The sequence below is a fragment of the Ovis aries genome, chromosome 5 (assembly GCF_016772045.2).
Source record: "Ovis aries strain OAR_USU_Benz2616 breed Rambouillet chromosome 5, ARS-UI_Ramb_v3.0, whole genome shotgun sequence".
In the NCBI taxonomy this organism is placed as follows: Eukaryota; Metazoa; Chordata; class Mammalia; order Artiodactyla; family Bovidae; genus Ovis; species Ovis aries.
Window position 1 is genome coordinate 48,130,831 of NC_056058.1, and position 19,901 is coordinate 48,150,731.

General features: G+C 43.1%; 1 protein-coding gene across 5 annotated transcripts in view; it reads right to left on the minus strand.

The window, feature by feature from the left end:
- Positions 1-19,901, minus strand: part of SIL1 (SIL1 nucleotide exchange factor) — a 266,056-nt gene that overhangs the window by 206,722 nt on the left and 39,433 nt on the right. The window contains exon 1 of one of the 5 annotated variants that reach the window (XM_042250556.2): positions 21-133. The exons of the other annotated variants lie outside the window; for them this stretch is intronic. Coding sequence (XP_042106490.1) covers positions 21-52 — 32 coding nt within the window. The 5' untranslated portion in view covers positions 53-133. Of the gene's footprint in view, positions 1-20; positions 134-19,901 lie in introns of those variants that run through there. 5 annotated transcript variants of the gene reach the window in all.

Genomic DNA, 19,901 nt, shown 5'->3' on the forward strand with positions numbered 1-19,901 from the left:
TAGAGAGTATGGTATTTTACCTTTTCTCTTTCCTATTCCTGCCACGCTCCATGTTCCACCTGAATAAACTGGTCCTGTGATAAGACTGCAGTGGAGCCCAAGGCTCTGCCTAAACCCACAATCAGAAGTTATTACCCCGCACCCAGCCCACACCTTCTCAGGGGCAGACAGAAACATTCCCTAAGGACATCTGGAGCCATGAAGGAAAACAGCCCTGCTGGACTGACACTGTGCTAAAAAAGCACAGCCAAATGGAAAAGCAAAGGCTTAGGAGCTAAAAATAGCTGCTAAACTCACCCAGCAGCAAAAGCGTTTGCTTTCTGCCAGTTTCTCCCCTTTTTTTTGTAGACAAAATGGAATGGCTGAATGCCACATGAGCTTTCCCCAGCAACCTGGCTCCCTAGGGCACCAATCACACTGAAAGACACGGAGTGAGTTCACAGCACGGCACTGGTTCTGGAAAGGTGCCTGGCCATGCCTAGGTGTGCAGGGGAGATGGGTGCAAGGCTCAGAGAGGATGAACAATGGGCAAAGGCAATCAAGAATGAAAGTCTAGAAAGTCCAAGGAAGATGGGTTCCAAGGGGACACAGTCCTGAAGCTTCCTATAATGTCCCATACCTTTTTTATTTCTACATCCTTGGCTGTGGAGAAAAGAGGAATAAAAAATGGAAGCAGTGGGCTCCCAGCACTACCAGGACAACATACATTAAGACAGAAAAGGTTTATCCCAAAAGACTTCCCTTCCGCTACATGAGACTATTCATGTGTATATGCATATACACACAGAGAGAATTACATGCTTCCTTCTTACAGCTAGGGTTACACACTTGGAACTGACGCTGGGGAAAAAATGAGGAAGAGATAAATGAGAATGAAACCAAGGGCAAAAAAGACAAATGAGCAGGAGGAGGCCCAGAAGGGACTGAGAAAGAAGAGGTTGCAGCATCTGATGTACAAACAACAGCTTCCCCACCTCCTGGAGTGGAGTGGGGGGCGGCGGGTACAAGAGAAATGGCAGCTCCCACAGGGCTCCCTACCACCTCCACGGACACTAACACCTCAGAAGCATTTTCTGCCAATACCAAGGATAAGAGATTGACTTCCAAATGGATCCTACATCTCTCCCACAATAATTCCATGTGGACTGCACAACTGACCTATTCATTGCCTCCATATATTTTTCCATGAGTTGGAGAGAGAGAGAACATGGTGGGGCAAGGGGAAGGCCCGGGAAGGCCTAGGAGCAGTGAGTCTGGGAGAAAGGGGTGAGACAGTTTCCTAGGCTTTGCAAGGGCACCCAGAAACAACTGCACACTCTGCAGCATGCAGACATGGGTAATGGTATCTTCTGTCCTCTTATAAGCCCTGGCCCCCAACTGTGTCCACCTGGCCTTTGTCCTTATTTAAGAAGTGGCAAATGGAGAGCAAGTAGGCAAGTTGTCCCTGCTTTACACGGAAGCGAGAGAAAGGAGAGGAGAAGTAGCCCACAGTTTGGTTCCACCATCACAAGCAGGAACCTAGGCAGTGGCAGCAGCAGAAGAAAACCTCAGGCCATGATATAACTAAAGCCAAAGACACAGAATCCCACTGAGGCACAGTGTGGCACAACTGCCCTGAGGTTAGTACCCTTCCCAAGTCACTTGCCACCCACTAACCCTGGGTTCGCCTCATCACCTGCTCCTATACACCCTGCATAACAAACCTTCCCATCATCCCTGGCTCTCAAAAGAAGACAGAACTCCATCTTTACATTTAAGGCCTTCTTCCGACTTACAATACTATCAATTCAGTCCAACAAAGAGGAAAGTATTTCAGTGTTCCACCAGTAACTCTTTCCTTAAGTATCCTTGGGCTTTGGGACAAAAGAGATAATAGGGTACTTAAGATGTCCATTTTTCTATCAAAACTGCCCATTTGTAGTCTGTACTTCTACTTTAGAGCTTGGATGCTCTCAGCAATCTGTATAGCCAACTTACTGCTGCCCAGAGTAGCTGCTGAGGGCATAGGTGGGAGGAGGCCCTGGGACTCAATAGCCCACGACTCCCTGGTGCTTCACGTTCTTCCTCTCAGTTCATACAGGACTGGGGAGGGGACTGGGCCCTACATAAGCATGACATCTTCCCGTAACTTTTACCTTCTCTCAAGGAACGAAAACAAAAGAATGCCATGCTGGATGGCAGGAAGCCAAGAAAAGAAGGAGTGAAACTGCTGGACCTCTGAAAACTTCTGACGTGGCTGGTAGGCCCCATGGACGCTGGCTGCTCTCCAGTTGCAGGGTCAAAGCACAGGGAGAAACGGTAAACGTCACAAGTGTTCTTGGCAGGGAGCGCCACCTCAGCAGCCTGCCTGGTAACGCTAGGAACTCCATCATATGAAACACTCAGGTTCTTAATCTATAGCGTACTGTCCATGTATTTGTTTCCCCAAATCGTCTGGAGAAAGTGAAAAGACAAGATTTATACTTCCATCTTACTAGAAGGAAATTAAAGCAAAGAGGTTTAAAACATTAGGTTGAAAGTGTAAGTACATGAATTTAGAGTCAGACACATATAAAGCCAAGTCTTGGCTCTGCCAATTTCTAACTATGTGATCCTAGACACAGACTTCACTAGGCCTCAGTTTCTTTGCCTATAAAATGGGCATAATAAATATTCAAACAATATTAGACAAGAATAAACAAAACAATGCATGGGAAGTACGTGGGACAGCACCTGGCACCTAGTTATCACACCGTCATTAGACTGGGGATGAGGACTTGCCCCTGGACCCACAGGCAGCCAGAGCCTGGTCAGGCACCCTAGAAACACTCTCCAGAGCTCCTAGCCTCCTGCTGGGTCGACAAACCCTCTAGCTGACCCTAGGTCTCAAAATTTAGGACCAAGGCCTTTTGTTGGGTATCTACTCTCAGGAAGGTAAAGGAAACAGATGTTCAAAGGAGGAGCCCTACAGCTAAAAATGGCGAGATTCAAGCCAACTTTCTGCTGAGCGCTGAGGCAGACCTAGCCCACTGAGTGCTTTTCCCAGCATATTACTGCCCAGAGAGCCAGGCTACCATCATGTAAAACTTGCATTTGCAGGAACAGCTATAAAACAGTCTTCTGCTTTACAAACTGGAAGAGGATGAACTCTTCCCACAAACACATTCATTACTATTTGTGTGCTACACAAACTCATACATGCACATACACACAGAATCACCTCTCCACAAACAGAAGCTCACCACCTAATTTAGGAAAACAAATATGAAGCTGAAGAAACAATGCAGAGAGAACACTGAAAGGACAGCCCTGACAAGGGAGAACAACATGCAAAGGCTTAGGGAAAGAATGGATTTTCCAAGAATAATTTGAAGGACAAGAGAAGTAAGTTTGAAGAGGTCAGGCAAACAGCCTTTTCCCCTAAGACATAAATTAAGCAGAAAGTCAGGAGGTAGATAGCAATTAAATGAAAACAGCTTTTGAACTGCAAAGGAAATGTGGCTTCTAACCCCAGTCTAAACCGTAACTGGTAGCAAGCTGGACTTGAAACATCCTTAAGCCACTGACCATTTGTAAAATGGCAACAGTGTGTGCCCCAAATACTAAAGTCATGCCTAAGGCCTAGCAAATGGGGACTGCTCTCAATAAAATCCAAGGCACCCTAAAACGAAAGTGACTAGATGAAGCTACTGGAGGGCAAAAAGTTCACAGTGGACCTAAGCCTCTGCCTGACCAGAGAAGAGTTACAAGGCCAAAATCCACTTGTAAAGCCGGCAATGGAGAGACCTAGTGAAGCCTTTCCAGCAGCAACACAGAAATAGGTGTTGGCCCTGCCAGAGAGCACATGGAGCCAAGAAGGGCTCCACAGGCCCAGCTGGGACTGCAGCTCTGGAAGGAAGACAACACAGGATGGGATGAAATAGGAAGCGGCATTCCTAACCCCTTCTCAATACTCTGTACTCCAAAATGAGGGGGACATGACCAAGCCCATCCCTACCCTACTTGAAGAGAACAGATCTTCAAGAAGGTAGCTAAGCTGCTACTACATATAAAATAGATAACCAACAAGTCCCTACCATACAGTACAGGGAAACACAGTATCTTGTGTGCGCTAAGTCACTTCAGTCATGTCCGACTCTGTGCAATCCTATGGACTATAGCCTGCCAGGTTCCTCTCTTCGTGGGGATTCTCCAGGCAAGAATACTGGTGAGGGTTGTCATGTCCTTCCCCAGGGGATCTTCCCAATACAGGGATCAAACCTGGGTGTCCTGCACTCCTACAGGCCGATTCTTTACCATCTGAGTCACTAGGGAAGGCCTCAATATCTTGTAACAATCTGTAATGAAAAGGAATCTGAAAACGGATAGATAGATATGTATAACTGAATCACTTTGCTGTATATGTGAAATTAAAACAACATAGTAAATCAACACTATTTCAATTGAAAAAGATTTTCTAAGGTAGCTAAGCATATTAGCAAAAAAATGCAATCCCATAGACAAAAGATAGTGGCTCCATCAAAAAGATATCAAGTGACAAGTAGAGTGACTGAATAAAATGGAGCCCAGCCCGGCCCTCTCCAGACCTATCCTATTCAGCCCCAGCCTTCAAAGAATCTAATGCTAGAAGAAAGCTTAAGATTCAGTCTTCATTTGGCCTGCTAACAATCGATATCTACACACAGAATAACCAGAGTTCAATGCCTTTAGGCATGGGCTTGTCGTTGCATCCAGGAAGGCTCTGGCAACTTCATGCCTGTTGAAGACAAAGAGGTAGATAGGACTAGAGCAAGAAAAGAATTTTGGTGGCATCATCCAGAAGTGACAATCAAAGCAATAAGAAGAGTCCTTCTACTTGGGAGAAAACTTACAGAGAAAGGAATAATGGGCCAAGAAGAGTTTTCCAGCCATGACTGGAGGTTAGGAAAAGAAAGAAGAACAATCCAGGGGACAAGATGAAAAACACTAATAATAGTGCAGAATTATACAGATCAAAAGAGGAGAGAATCCTGAGAAAATCAAGTTTGGGGCAACAAAATCAAGAGGTCAGTCAGAATAAGGATGAGAAAAGCCACTGGATTTGGCAATGAGACAGCCAGAGGGCCCTTCTAAAACAGAACTAGAGGCATGAGGGTAGTACATTTGGAAAGGGTGAGTAGGTCCAATGATTTTTGGAGATTTTGGGCCACTTCTTCAAATCCAGTTTTTTCAACATTTTTCCTAGAGTCACAATGATAACAGAGAAAATACTAGCCCCAATGGTCCTATAGAGAGATTCTCTGATGCTATACAACAGGTTCCCAAGATGGTGTAGAGCTTCCCCCAAACACACACATCCTCAGGATAGTGATGAGCACAGTCACACCAGTGGAGAGAGGAGGAAGGGAGACAAACTCTTCAAGAACAAACTCCCATCAGACATAACTCCACCTTCTCTGAGCTCTCAGATCACTCAGAAGCCTTAGTCCTTACACTCTGTAGAGCTATAATAATCCTAATTACAGCACTTGGATTGAAGGATAAAGAGAAATACCCCAGTGACACCCAATCCTCCAGTATTCAAATGCAGTATTTGGGCAGCCCAGAGGAAAATAAATTCTAATTATAGCCAGTATTTATAAAGTACTTTCTATGCTCCAAGCAAAGTTCTAAGCTCATTTATTCTTCACCACAATCCTATGATGGGGCTCTAATATGATTCTGCCCATAATGGGGCTAAAATTCAGAGAGGTTAAACAATTTGCCCAAGTGCACACAGCCAGAGAGTAGTAGAGTCATGATTCAAAGCCAGTTTGATCCCAGAACCCATGCTCTTTTCAGACCATGCTGCTTTGCCAGTGGTAGATGAAATCAGCCATTCATTTTTTCTACAACAGTGTGAATACAAAAGCACACATTTTGTGTCGGCAGAGAAATTTTTTTTTTAATGAGCCTACTGTGGAGAGACCACTGCTACCAAGTCTGTATTTCTGCATATCATACACACACACGTACACACATGTTAATTAATGAATGTCCTTGGCACAGCACAGCCCACAGGAGAGGCACAGACACTCAAGAAAAAGAAAGCCTTTGACTCAGCCTGCAACCAGTTCACTGTCACCCTGTATGACTTGACCTCATAACCTCCCATAACTTGGGCTCCCCAGCTGTCCAAGAAGCAAAAGCACTCTTGCTCTCCCTTAAGGACTCCCCTGGTGCCTCAGACGGTAAAGCGCCTGTCTACAATGCAGGAGATCCCTGGGTCTGGAAGATCCCCTGGAGAAGGAAATGGCAATCCACTCCACTATTATTGCCTGGAAAATCCCACGAACAGAGGAGCTTGGTAGACTACAGTCCATGGGGTCGCAAAGAGTCAGACACGACTGAGCGACTTCACTTCACTTCAATCTCCCTTACAGTCTAGCACTAAGCACTCCCCTCATACACACTCAACTGTCTGGAACAAACTCAGCAGAGGTGAGGAGAGACCTCTACTGCGTAAGAGGCCCACATGATATCCAAACTCACCACTAGTCTTTGATCCTATTTCCACACATGGCATACATAGGACAGAATTATTTCCATACAGCAGATGAAGAAAAGAAAGACCAAAAAGGTGAGTGGGGCTTGCCTAAGCACACCACCAAGCAACAAGGCAAAGTAGAGAAATACCCCGGCCAGGGTGAGTGTACTTTCTACTAGGCCCTAACCTGCAAGTTTCTATCTAGCAGGCTGTGGGAAAGGAGATCTACTCCTTATACTTGTTCCCTGACCCACTGTGAGATCCTAGTAATGATGAACCTGTTTCTGATGACAGCAGCCAAGGTTACCAGAAATTCTACTCAACTCCATCTTCACTCTGATGTAATGAAAAGAATGTGGGCTCTGAATTTCCACTCAGGTCTCCCCAATTGGTTGTGGGACTTTGGACTAGTCCCTTAACTTCTCTCTCCAAGTTTCAATTCCTGCTTCTAAAAAGGAACTTAACTAACTATTCTGTAGGATGGCTATTAGCATTAAATGAGATGATGTGATGATAGGAAGCATACAGCACAATGCTTGACACAAACCAAGAGCCTGAGAAGCCTGTAGCTCTCACTAACCACTACTGTTAGAGAAAAGGGCAGGATAAACAAAAACTGTGAGACTGCACCCCCATACAGAAATGTATTCTGACAACAAGTCTCCCCTTAGAAACAACTTCCCTGAGCTGCAAATCTTCCCACATACCTGGACTACACTCTAGCAGCTACAGAGGCATTTCCATTGAAAGCTTCAAGCAGTATTGGCTGGCTCTGCATCAGTGCCCACTGAAGAGCTGACTAAGAACAGCCACTTCAGAGCCCAGCTTCCCGGTGACTCGGGCCTGTCTTCCTGCTGCTGCTCTCCTGTCTCTAAGGGAAAAGAGGGCAGGAGCAACATGGGCAAATTCAGCAGACAGACTGCTTGGACCATGCCAGACAGGGCCAGCTGCTCTCCACGGAGTAAGGGCCACCTCCTTCCCTCTCCTTTTAAACTAGTATCTGCTAACAGTAAGCATGATGGGCTTTCTTTATAGCCTGCTCCTCAAGAATACCAGAGACTTCATACTCTCACCTACACACCACAGGCTGGGGCTAGGGAGGTATCAGAGTTCATCTTTCCTTTGCCTGCCGTCTCCAAATTCCAGCAAAGGTTAGGGCCTCACTGTGGGACTATGACAAGAAGGACGGTATGACTTCTAGTCCACAGTTACAAATGGACTATCTGCGAATCAGTATGAGCAGTAACCTTTATTCTGTGTCAGCCACTCTGACACTTTGGATTATAAGCATTCAGTATTCACACTCTAGAAACAGGTCCCTTGCACCTCAGGTCCCCTGAGCACACTGGGAACCTTACTGTATAACAGAATATACAAAAGATACCATCACTGTCCTCAGGTACTTTCTGTCTTGCTCACAATCAATGACTTGCATGGTTTTCCACATCTGAGTCTCAGACAGTACAAGAAGAAAGCCCTCTTAAGGAATATGCCATGAAAAAACAGATACTGTTACGGACAACTGGAGACACAAATTACAACTCTGAAATGATGAGAAAGGCAACAATTAGGGTGATCCTTAAACTAATTGAGGAACCCCAAGAAAACAGCATTTACTTACAGAAATACTTAGCGGCAGCACCAGGACGGGTCACCAAGCACTGAACTTGCTGCTACCACACTGGCCCTGACTATAGCTTCCAGGTAAGTCAGCAACTGAAACATCATATTTTATTTTTAACATGCCTAAGAGTCCAAGACTATTCATAATCCCAGATTCTTAAAAACTTGAAAGGAGGATGAGTTTTAAAATGTATACATTTACATATGCGGGGAGAAACACAGAAATCAGATGCTTCTCAACACAGCTCAGGGAGCCATAACTCACAGCTTTCACAATCCCACCAAACACCCAGAGAAAATCTGGGTGCCTTCTCTGAGAGATGGTGGGAGGCTGGGTAGGTAGCCAAGAAACAAAGAAACCTAAACTCAGCACTTGGCAAGACAATTAAGGAGCAGAGGATTTAAAACGCATTGTTTCTGACTCTAAATATGTCTACATTTATTACCAATTTGGGATCAGAAACCACATTTAGTTCTGCCGTGACCACGCACTAAAAATATTAAGCAGAGTATTGCCTAGGAAACAGCAGTTCTCCCTGCTGCGGCAGTCCCATTTCAAAGCTGACTCTGCCATGGTCCCAGGGCTCCCCATCCTGGGCTTCACTGAGATCCCTTGTCACAAGCAGAACTGCCACTGCCTTGACAAGGTCTCACTTGCTTTTTAGAAGGCAGGAATAGGAGCCAGGGCTAGAGACTACATAACCTCCTCATCCTCTCCAAGGCTGTGTTACATGGTCAGTGAAATTTCATTTCATGAGCCTATAACAATTACCACCCATCTGACTGGAAGCTGCACAAGGATAGGGACCATTGTCCACCGAAACCACAGCTGGATCCTCATTGCCTAGCACTGTGCCAGACACTCAAAAATTATCTGTTAGTTGAATAACATCAATAATCTAAAAAGGAGTCATGTGGAATACACAATGGAAAACAATGTCAGTGAAAATATGCACTACAGTGAAACATGAAAACAAAATGCATAAAATACTGCTGAGTGTTGCTTTTGAACTGTGGTGTTGGAGAAGACGCATGAGAGTCCCTTGGACTGCAAGGAGATCAAACCAGTCAATCCTAAAGAAAATCAACCCTGAATATTCATTGGAAGGACTGATGCTGAAGCCTCAATACTTTGGCCACATGATGTGAAGAATCAACTCATCAGAAAAGACCCTGATGCTGGGAAAGACTGAAGGCAGAAGGAGAAGGGGACTACAGAGGATAAGATGGTTGGATGGCACCACCAACTCAATGAATACGAGTTTGAGAGTTTGTCCTTCACCATCTCAATGGTGAAGGACAGGGAAGCCTGGCGTGCTGCTGTCCATGGGGTCGCAAACAGTCAGACATGTCTGAGCAACTGAACAACAACTGCTGAGTGAAGCAGAACATAATGGCACATGTGTATGATGTACCAGAACTCTGAAAAAAGTACCATAGCCATCTCTGTGGTCCGATATGAAGTCAGAATTATAGGAAGCTATTTTCAATGAAATCTTTCTTCCTAAAATGTTAGACATACTTAGAAAATATGCTATTTTCAACACAGAAACTGTTCCTTTATCTACTAATTTGTTCTGTTGACTGGGATCACAGAGGTCTTGTTCTTGTTCAGCAAGACCATCCACCAATTAAGGAAAGAAAGAGCACAAGGAAATAACTGCAGTCTTAAAAATCCAACTCTCAAGTTCACCATTTTTTTTTTAAAAACAAGACAACTTCCAGTCTTCCTCACCAGTATAATTGGCTCCCCAGATAGGGGGCCAAGATGAAGGTGCAGAGTCCCCCACCAAAAAAAAAGGATGCCAGAGCTCCAAATTGGTACCCCCATGTCACAAAGCCCATGGCCTATTACCCAGAAATATGCCTATTCAGAAGGGTAGCAGATGCCAATTCTTCTAAATTTCCAAAAATAGAAGAAAAGGGAACACTTCTTAATCCATTCTATAAGACCAGAACTACACTGACACCAAAGCAAAACAAGGACACTATAAGAACCAATATCCTTATGAACATACATGGAAAATCTTCAACAAAATACTAGCAAGGCAAATTCACCTGCATTTCAAAATGATTACACAACATGACTAAGTGGAATTCATCCTAGGAACAAAGGGTAGTTTATCACATGAAAATTAATCCATTTAGTAAATTACAGTGGTAGAGTGAAGGAAAAAAGATCACATAATCATCTCAATTGACACAAAGAAGGCATCTGACAAAATCCAACATCCTTTCATGATAAAAACAATAAACCAGGGATAGAAGAGAACTTCCTTAACATAACTAAGGTCATATATGAAGAACCAACAGCTAACATCATACTCAGTGAGTGATGAAAGACTAAAAGTTTTTCCTCTAAGATCAGGAATAACACAAGGATGTCTGCTTTTGTCACTGAGGTTCAACATAATACTGGAAGTTCTAGCCAAAGCAATTAGGCAAGGAAAAGAAACAAAAGATATCCATATTAGAAAGGAAGAAGCAAGACTATCTATTTACAGGTGACTTTATCTTATACAAAGAAAATCTTGAAGAATCTACAAACAAAAATTATTAGAGTTAATAAATTCCACAGGTACAAAATCAAAACTTAAATCAGTTGTATTTCTAAACACTAGCCACTAACAATCCAAAAAGGAAATTAAGAAAATAATTCCATTTGAAATAACATCAAAAAGAATAAAATACTTAGGAATAAATTTAATCAAAGGAGAAAGATTTAACCAAAGCAAAAGACTTATACTACAACAGAAATAAAAAGACCTAAAAGAAATTAAAGAAGACCTAAATAAAAGGTCTTTATTTACAGAGATGTTCTGGGTTCATGAGCTGAAAGACTTAATTTTATTAAGATGACAATACTACCCAAAGTATTATACAGATTCAACATATTCTGTCAAGATACAGATTTAACATAGTCTTTGAAAATCCATTAGCATTTTTTGCAGAAACAAAAAAACTAATAATTCTAAAATTCACATGGAATTTCAAGATACCCTACCCAGGGACTTCCCTGGCAGTCCAGTGGTTAAGACATTTCACATACCATGCAGCCGAACCAAAAATAAAAATAAATCAAGGTATTCTACTCAAAATAATCTAGAACAATAATAAAGCTGGAAGATTCACACATCCTGATTTTAAAACCTACCATAAAGTTACAATAATCAAAACTGCATAAAAATGACATAAACATATAATCTTATATTGATATAAGGATAAACATACACTCTTACATCATTAGATCAATTGATTTTTTTTTGAAATGCTTTATAGTATTTTATTCAGTATTAAGATAAAGAAAAACTATTTATGCAAGGCATTCTATTTTTATGGTTTCCAGCTACTGCATAGTCTAGTTTATTGCCGACTGTAAATATTCTTTTTTTTTTTAATTTTAGTTTTTTATTTTTAAATTTTAAAATCTTTAATTCTTACATGCATTCTCAAACATGAACCCCCCTCCCACCTCCCTCCCCATAACATCTTTCTGGGTCATCCCCATGCACCAGCCCCAAGCATGCTGCATCCTGCGTCAGACATAGACTGGCGATTCAATTCACATGATAAGAAGACATACGGATGGCTAACAAACACATGAAAAGATGCTCAACATCACTCATTATTAGAGAAATGCAAGTCAAAACCACAATGAGGTACCACTTCACACCAGTCAGAATGGCTGCGATCCAAAAATCTGCAAGCAATAAATGCTGGAGAGGGTGTGGAGAAAAGGGAACCCTCCTACACTGTTGGTGGGAATGCAAACTAGTACAGCCACTATGGAGAACAGTGTGGAGATTCCTTTAAAAATTGCAAATAGAACTACCTTATGACCCAGCAATCCCACTTCTGGGCATACACACCGAGGAAACCAGAATTGAAAGAGACACATGTACCCCAATGTTCATTGCAGCACTGTTTATAATAGCCAGGACATGGAAACAACCTAGATGTCCATCAGCGGATGAATGGATAAGAAAGCTGTGGTACATATACACAATGGAGTATTACTCAGCCGTTAAAAAGAATTCATTTGAATCAGTTCTGATGAGATGGATGAAACTGGAGCCGATTATACAGAGTGAAGTAAGCCAGAAAGAAAAACACCAATACAGTATACTAACACATATATATGGAATTTAGGAAGATGGCAATGACGACCCTGTATGCAAGACAGGGAAAGAGACACAGATGTGTATAACGGACTTTTGGACTCAGAGGGAGAGGGAGAGGGTGGGATGATTTGGGAGAATGACATTCTAACATGTATACTATCAGATCAATTGATTTTTAACAAGGGTGCCATTCACCAAAAATGGATCAAAGACCTAAATGTAACAGATAAAACTATAACATTCTTGGAAGAAAATGTAGGGGCCAAAGTGCTTGACCTTGGATCAAGCAACAGGTGCTTAAATAGGACATAAACCACAGGTGATAAAAATAAATAAATTGAACTTCATCAAAATTTTTAAACTTTAATAAACAAAGTCCTACTGTAGAGCACAGGAAATGATATTCAATATCCCAAAATATATCATAACAGGAAAGAATATAAAATAATATAGGTACAAGTGTATCACTTTGCTGTACAGTAGAAATTAACACATTATCAACTATACCTCAATTAAAAAAATAATTTTTAAAAAAATTTAAAAACTTTTGTGCCTCTCATTAGCAAGAGAATGAAAAGATAACCCACAGAATGAGAGAAAATATTGGGAAATCACATATCTAATAGGGGTTTAACATCTAGAATACATAAACAACTACTACAACTCAACAAGACATGCAACCCAATTTAAAAATGGGCAAAGAACTTGAATAGATATTTCTCCAAAGACAACATACGAATTGCCAATAAGCCCAGGAAATGATGCTCAGTATCAGAGGTCATTGTGGAAATGCAAATCAAAGTTACAGTGAGATGTCACTTGATACCTATTAGGACAATTTTTTTTTAATGAAAATAATAAGTATCGGCAAAGACGTGGAAAATGTGAATGATGCGGTCACTATGGAGAAGTCTGACAATTCTTCAGAAGCTAAGTATAAACTCACCATGCCACCCCAGGTATACATCCAAGTAACGGAAAGAGCAGCGCAGACAGACACTAGCATGTGAATGTTCACAACAGCCAAAACATGGAAATAACCTAAGTGCCAACAGATGAATAAACTTTTTAAAATAGATTTTTAATGTGGTATACACATAGAATGAAATATTATTCAGTCATAAAAATGAATGAAGTTCTGATACATGCTGCAACACGGATGAATCTTGAAAACATGGTTAAAATGGCAAACTGCATTGTAAATATGAACTCCCTGAGGGGAAAGACTCCTTCCTTATCCACTGTTCCATCTTAGCTAGTGCAGGGTCTAGGACACAGTAGACTCTCAATAAAAGTATGGCTGATAAATAAATAAAGAATGGGTGGGTGGAGACATGACCAGGTGAGCAGATAAACACCATAATCCACAACAGTGACACTTCAGAAGGTATGCAGAGCAGATTTTTCAGGCAAGGAGGCCTTCTGAGGGCTCACTGACCACTCCAAAGAGACATCTTCTCTGTCTATGGGCACCTCAGCTTACCTGCAGTTCTGTAAGCTGAACCTTAGCCCGAGACTCTCATCTCCCGACATAACCTCGTTACCCAGTCAATAATGTCCATAGTTTCAGCTCCTGCTTTCACACAAGTTGCAGCCCTCATACCAAAGCATACCCCAAAGCTCAAATCCTGTGCTGGGATTAAGGGGGAATATGGCATTAGTTTCAAATGTAAAGTGTTCCTCCCAATCTTATAGCTTACTTCCAACAATCAAAAAGGCCTCATCCTAACCCTGACTGGCACAGCAAGAGCCCACCCCATTAAAAATTCACTGCATCAGCAGTACAGAGGAGGAGAGCAATCAGCAAGAGAAACAGCTGAATTATTTCAACAGCTGTTAATTATGTGTTCTCTCTTCCTCTCCTCCAAGTCCATGTTCAACTGTGCCCCACGCCTCCACAGTGACTTGGGTTTGTCAAGTATCTATGTCAACTGCAATAACCAAACTTGAGTTCAAGAAGCAATATTAAAAAGCACTAATTAACTGATATTTAAATAACTATGCTTAATGTCAACAAAATCACACTTTAACTTTAAACATCCCCATGTCTATTAGTTGCTTAATTATATTCCTTAAGATCCCTGGACGCTGGCACAGAGCACACCTTGGGGAGCAGTTCCCAGGCCCTGGCCCCGGCAGACTGTGGAAGGGGAAGGGCCCAAATCCCTGAGGAAGTGCCAGGAGAGCCCAGTTTTCTTCTAGGAGTCTCCTAATGAACTGGTTTCTCTTCACAGCTCTGCTGGTCTCCATGGGGCAATGAGAACATAACAAACATATCCTGAGCCAGGAAAACTGCCAAACCAGGCTACAGTTTTTTTAATGTATTATCATTATTTAAAGTGAAAAAAGTGCAAGTCGCTCAGTCCTGTCTGACTCTTTGCAACCCCACAGCTGTAGTCCATCAGGCTCCTCTGTCCACGGGATTCTCCAGGCAAGAACACTGGAGTGGGTTGCCATTCCCTTCTTCAGGGACTGAACCTGGGTTTCTCACTGCAGGCAGATTCTTTACTGTCTGAGCCACCAGGGAATAAACCCAAGAAAGACTATTTTCCCATCTGCTACCTGTTCTTGAGAGTGATATATCATGAGATGCTGAAGCAAGTGTACAAGGGGGATACAACAGGATTCATGACAGCAAGTAGGGTCAGAGGGCCCTGCAAGATGCCACCAATCACATCCCAGCCTGTCAGGAGTCATCAGCCTGCAACTGACAGGGGTACAGCTCAACCAACAGCAGAATCTCAGACTGGAGCCTGCAAAGAGACTCTAGGTTCCAATGAGCGAGCTTGTGATACCAGTGGGACCGCAGGAAGTCTCTCCTGCTACAGTAGGCTCCATGAGGATGACTTTCCAGCTAGTCTTCTCAGAGCACCAGATCTGCTGAAAGGGGATAGCATGCCAGCTACCTGCCCAGGTAAACATACCCTAGAAACAATCTCACAACTGGCCTCCAAGTGGAGCACATTCAGCTAAGGATCAGTAAGCATTTGGAACCCACATTTTGGGCAGCAGATGCTCTGAACCCAAACCAACTGGGTCATGAGTAAGACAGAATCATCTCCAGAGTACCAAGGGTGTGTCAGATGCTGAGTGGCCCTTGCTTGCCTCACCGTTAGAGCAGGGACCCCAGTTCTTTCTAGTTTCCTTACAAAACTACCCTTTTACCTCTCAGTTGGTATTACATTTTTATTTCTGTCAGCCAGCACCTTTGCTACTCCTTCTATCTTGCCTAAAGGGCCTGGTCTGACACAAAGTAGGAGGTAATTCTTTCCAATTACTCTATCTCTGTTCAGTCTCTCACTGCTCAGGGATTCCTCTTGTTGCAGCTCTCCTTAAAACAGCCACCACAGCCCCTGGTAATGCCAACAGAAAACACTGTAGACGAAGACTGGCTGATACTACAATCTCTTATCTGAAAGGCAACCACTCCCGTCAACGACCAGGTACTAGCCCTGGCTTCAGAGAAATTGGATGTTTGGGTGGCAGCTCATGAAAACGTGGAAAGCAACTGGAAAAACACAAGAGCTCTACACCCACGCAGCCCAGACAAACCATTCACTTACTACCTGTAGCTTCACATCCACGCCAAAATCATTTCAACCCCAGGTAAGCACTCAACAGCCACACTAATCCAGAAACATATTTCTGCAAAGACCTTGCTCACCTTCCCATACAGAAGAGCTACCAAAAAATCAAAAACGTTTTCACTGTGAATGATGAATAAACCGTCACCACCTACTAGGGAACATATATCCAATTGCCACCACCTCCAACACATCCAACTAGCAGATTATTCACCCTTCAGCACATATTTATTGAGACCTGCTACATCCCAGACATGTGCCAGATGCTGAGAATACAAAGACTAAGTAAAAGAGGGTCCTGCTGTCCAGGAGCCTCGAGATGGGCAATGGAAGTAGATAAGTAAATCAGCAGTTATAGTAAGCACTGGGTTGAAAGAGCCCTGAAGGTGCCAGCTAGAAGGCTCTGGCTGCAGGAAAGCACAGGCATCTCCCTCAGGAAATCCGTATCAGAGAGGACTTCCTGAAACAGGAAAAGGAATTAACCAACCAAAGACAATGAGAAAAGCATCCCAAACAGAGGCAAGACAGCTTTTTTGAAGGCCTAGAGGCCTAAAACTCAGAACATGTATTTATTTCAACAATGCTGGAGGAAAAGGATTTATGGAGGAAAAGGATTTACAGAGGAGTGGCCGCGTGATAAGAACCCACTTTGTCAGATGGGTTTCAAACACATAGCTTAGGTTGTCTAAGCAACCCTCTGGAATCTCTCTCCTTTTCAGAACTGCCCCATGGTGAAAGGGAGACTAGAGAGAGGAAAAAGAAGATAGGAGGGTCACCACTGTTTATGAAATCTGCTTATAAGCTCACTCCTTTGCCTTGTGGTTCAGGGTTTGTTAGTTCTCAAAAATTTTCAACATCTCTTAATAGAAGGGGTTAGTTTGTAAACAAAATTTGGACTTAGGCTGTATTATCCCTCACTACAGTGGCCCAAAACCCAAGTGGGTAATTTGAACAGGAAATCAGCCTGAGAATCTAGGCACACTCTCCCCAAGGATATGCCTTGCTCTATTCTCCTCTGTATTTTTCACATTCAACATGCCCAGATACTATACTGATCCTCCTTTAGAAATGCCTAGCTTTAACTGCACAAGCCAGAAACCCAGAAGGCCTCAACACCTCCCTCTCCTTACCCCACTTCCTGTCTGCCCCCACCCATCATTAACTACCAACTATTTTATCTATTTTCCTTCAAGTTCACCTGTCCAAACTACTAACGCCACCCGCAACCACCACCTCTCAGGTGATGAGCACAATGAAGGAGCAGAAGGTGAACAGCTTTAATGAATCAGTTACTTTTCTCAGCCCAGGGTTTCTGGAATAACCCAAATCCAGTCTTCTGAACCCCTCTGAAAGGCACTCAATAAAAGCCACTTTCTCCCTCAGATAAAGAGCATCACTCAGGGAACCCATTCAATAACAACAGCAAACTGGAATATGTGCTGCAGAGAAGGTTTGGTGCCTAGAGTCCTCTAGAGGTATCAAAGCCTTGGGACCCCAGAGACCAAAGCCAAACCAATGATTATGGGAATCAAATCCCAGGCAAAGCAAACTTGCCCCCTCACAGCCCCACCCCGCATAGCCCATGGAGACTTACGAATGGGGATAGCCACTGAGCTAAAGAGACTTCATACCTACTCCATCTGCTCTAAAAGAAGCCATTTCCTTCCACCAAAGCAGGTAGAAGAAAGCAACTTTGAAGCAACGATGTTGGTGCTTTGAAGCGACGATGTTGGTGCTGAGAGTAGCTTAGAAAACAATATCCCCAAAAAAGGGATAAAATGCAATGAAGAAGAAGGGGACATCTAGCCATGGCTCCTAGCCTCAATTCACTGGGAACGTCCCTTTATCCCATTCCTTACCAGTGGCCCACACAAAAGCCCAGAAGGAATAAATGTATATTGAATAAACGAATGAAGCAACGAACAAATACGTAGACTGAGAGGCTGGAGGGAGGCGGCAACAAGACAGAAAGATGGTCCTGCTCAAAACCATCCCTCCAGTCCTTCAGGTGTCCCTGGGATCTCAATGTACTAGATACCTGTGCAAGCTGCTGGGCACATACAGTCTGCACAAACTATGAAAAGAGGGCAGAGAGAACAGCACTCTCCCTCACCTCCCTGAGACAGCATATTTCCAATACTACTTTAACAGCACTTCCCATTTGTCTGATATTAAAGTCATGCCTAATGGCGCACACACAAATAAAAACCACTTTTTATTGTTTCCAGTACTTTGGGGCCTTATGGTTTCTTTTCTAAAGAAAACCCGTCATTCATCTCACTGATTAAAAATTGATTTAATTTGGCTTTCATTAGGTAGGTACAAGGGGGAAACATACAGATTCACAGAGATAACCTCGCCCAGCAACAGGACCGTGATGAGCTCTAGTGACTGCACAGTTGGGTCCCAACTCACCGCTGAAAAAAGAAAATTAAAAAGCTCACAATGTGGAGCTTAAGCTCCAGCCAAAAGGAATTATCTTCCCACAAGCATCTCTGTCGGATTTTTGGTTAATGTAAAAAATTTTTCAAAAGGAAAGGAAACGAAACCCCAAGGATACTTAACATATAACTTAGAATTTCTATATTTTTCAAATTCCCTTGCAGGGAGAAAAGGGAAAGAGGTCTTTATTTCTCAATCCTACTTTTCAAAACTTTTCCCATTGATTTGACATTGTCATAAAACTTTTCAATTTGTAGAAAGCACAAAGCTGAGGAAGGTACAATGACTGAGGAATTTTAAGCTGCTGTGAAAGGGGCACTGAGGTGAGGGTGGAAGGAGCTGCAGAAAAGGTGGGAGCTACAGTCCTGAACACCACATGCTCAGCCACAGAGCCTGGGCTTCGGGTTCAAACACCAGGAACTCAGGTCTGGGGCAGGCCACACTCTCTTCAGGCTCTTGCACTCAGTGATTAAGAGCAAACGGACAGACTTTGCTGCAGTGTCACAGGATAAAAGATCAGCAAATTATAAGTATACACCTTGATTAAACGTTAGATGGATTATTCTACAGCCAGAGCATGAATTTGATCCTACCCACCCACCCCACCCCCCGCCCCCGCTTAAAACCATTCAATGTTTTTCCAGAGCTCTCAGGGAAAAGGCCAAATTCCATACCCAGGCCTTCCACCATATCAAGCCCCAATCAACATCTTCATTTTCTCTCTTTTCTCACCCTATCTACAGCTGGCCTTATGGAACTTTCTTACCAGTGCTCTAAGACATCCTGTCTCCTGCCTCCAGACCTTCACACGTATCTCCTTGGAGTTCTATTTCCCCTCCTCTTTATCTGGCAAATTCCTACTCACCTTAAAGGCTTGCTACTCACTCTCAAAGACATTTCATCCAGGAGCCCTTCGCTGACGCTCCTCACTAGACTCCATTAGGCCCTGGTATAGCACCCATACTTTCTTTTCATTGCATCTACTACACTTTTTCGTATACAATTTTCCTCCTCCACTGCTAGGCCTTAAGCGTCGGAAGGATAGGGACTATGCCCACCTGCCCAGATAACTTGACACAGAAGTAGTATTTGGTAAATTCTTGAAAGATTTCGATTCTGTGTCAATCTCACTTTTCACTTCTATCCCACTCACCCTCCACAAAGTCAGTTACATGCTCATGTCCCTTCTGCCCCATCTGAACCCACTACATTTCAGTTCTTAATGGATGGCTCACGCAGGCCTTCACCTCAAGAATGTTCATCAGTTACCTGTGCAGCATGTGCTATGTGATGGACTCAGTGTTAGATAATTAAAATACAGAGATGTCTGAGCCCCTTCTATCTTCTCGGAGAAGAAACAGCACATGAACAAATAATTCCCAGATAGTATGACAAGCGCCAAAAAGGAGAGATACGTAGGTACATGGGTGGTACAGAAAAAAATTAAGCCATTCCTCCCAGTGTCCCCTTTTCCTCAGTATCACAAGCTAACTACTCTCCGTCCTTCCTCATTCTTAGACAGAAATCCCTCTCCACTGCTCTTTCCCTGAGTATTCCAGATCAGACTTCTCTAAACTGGGCTCCCATTCAGTTCCAGATTAATTCAAATCCTTTCCTGGCTTCTGCTTTCTTCCCTACTTCATTTCT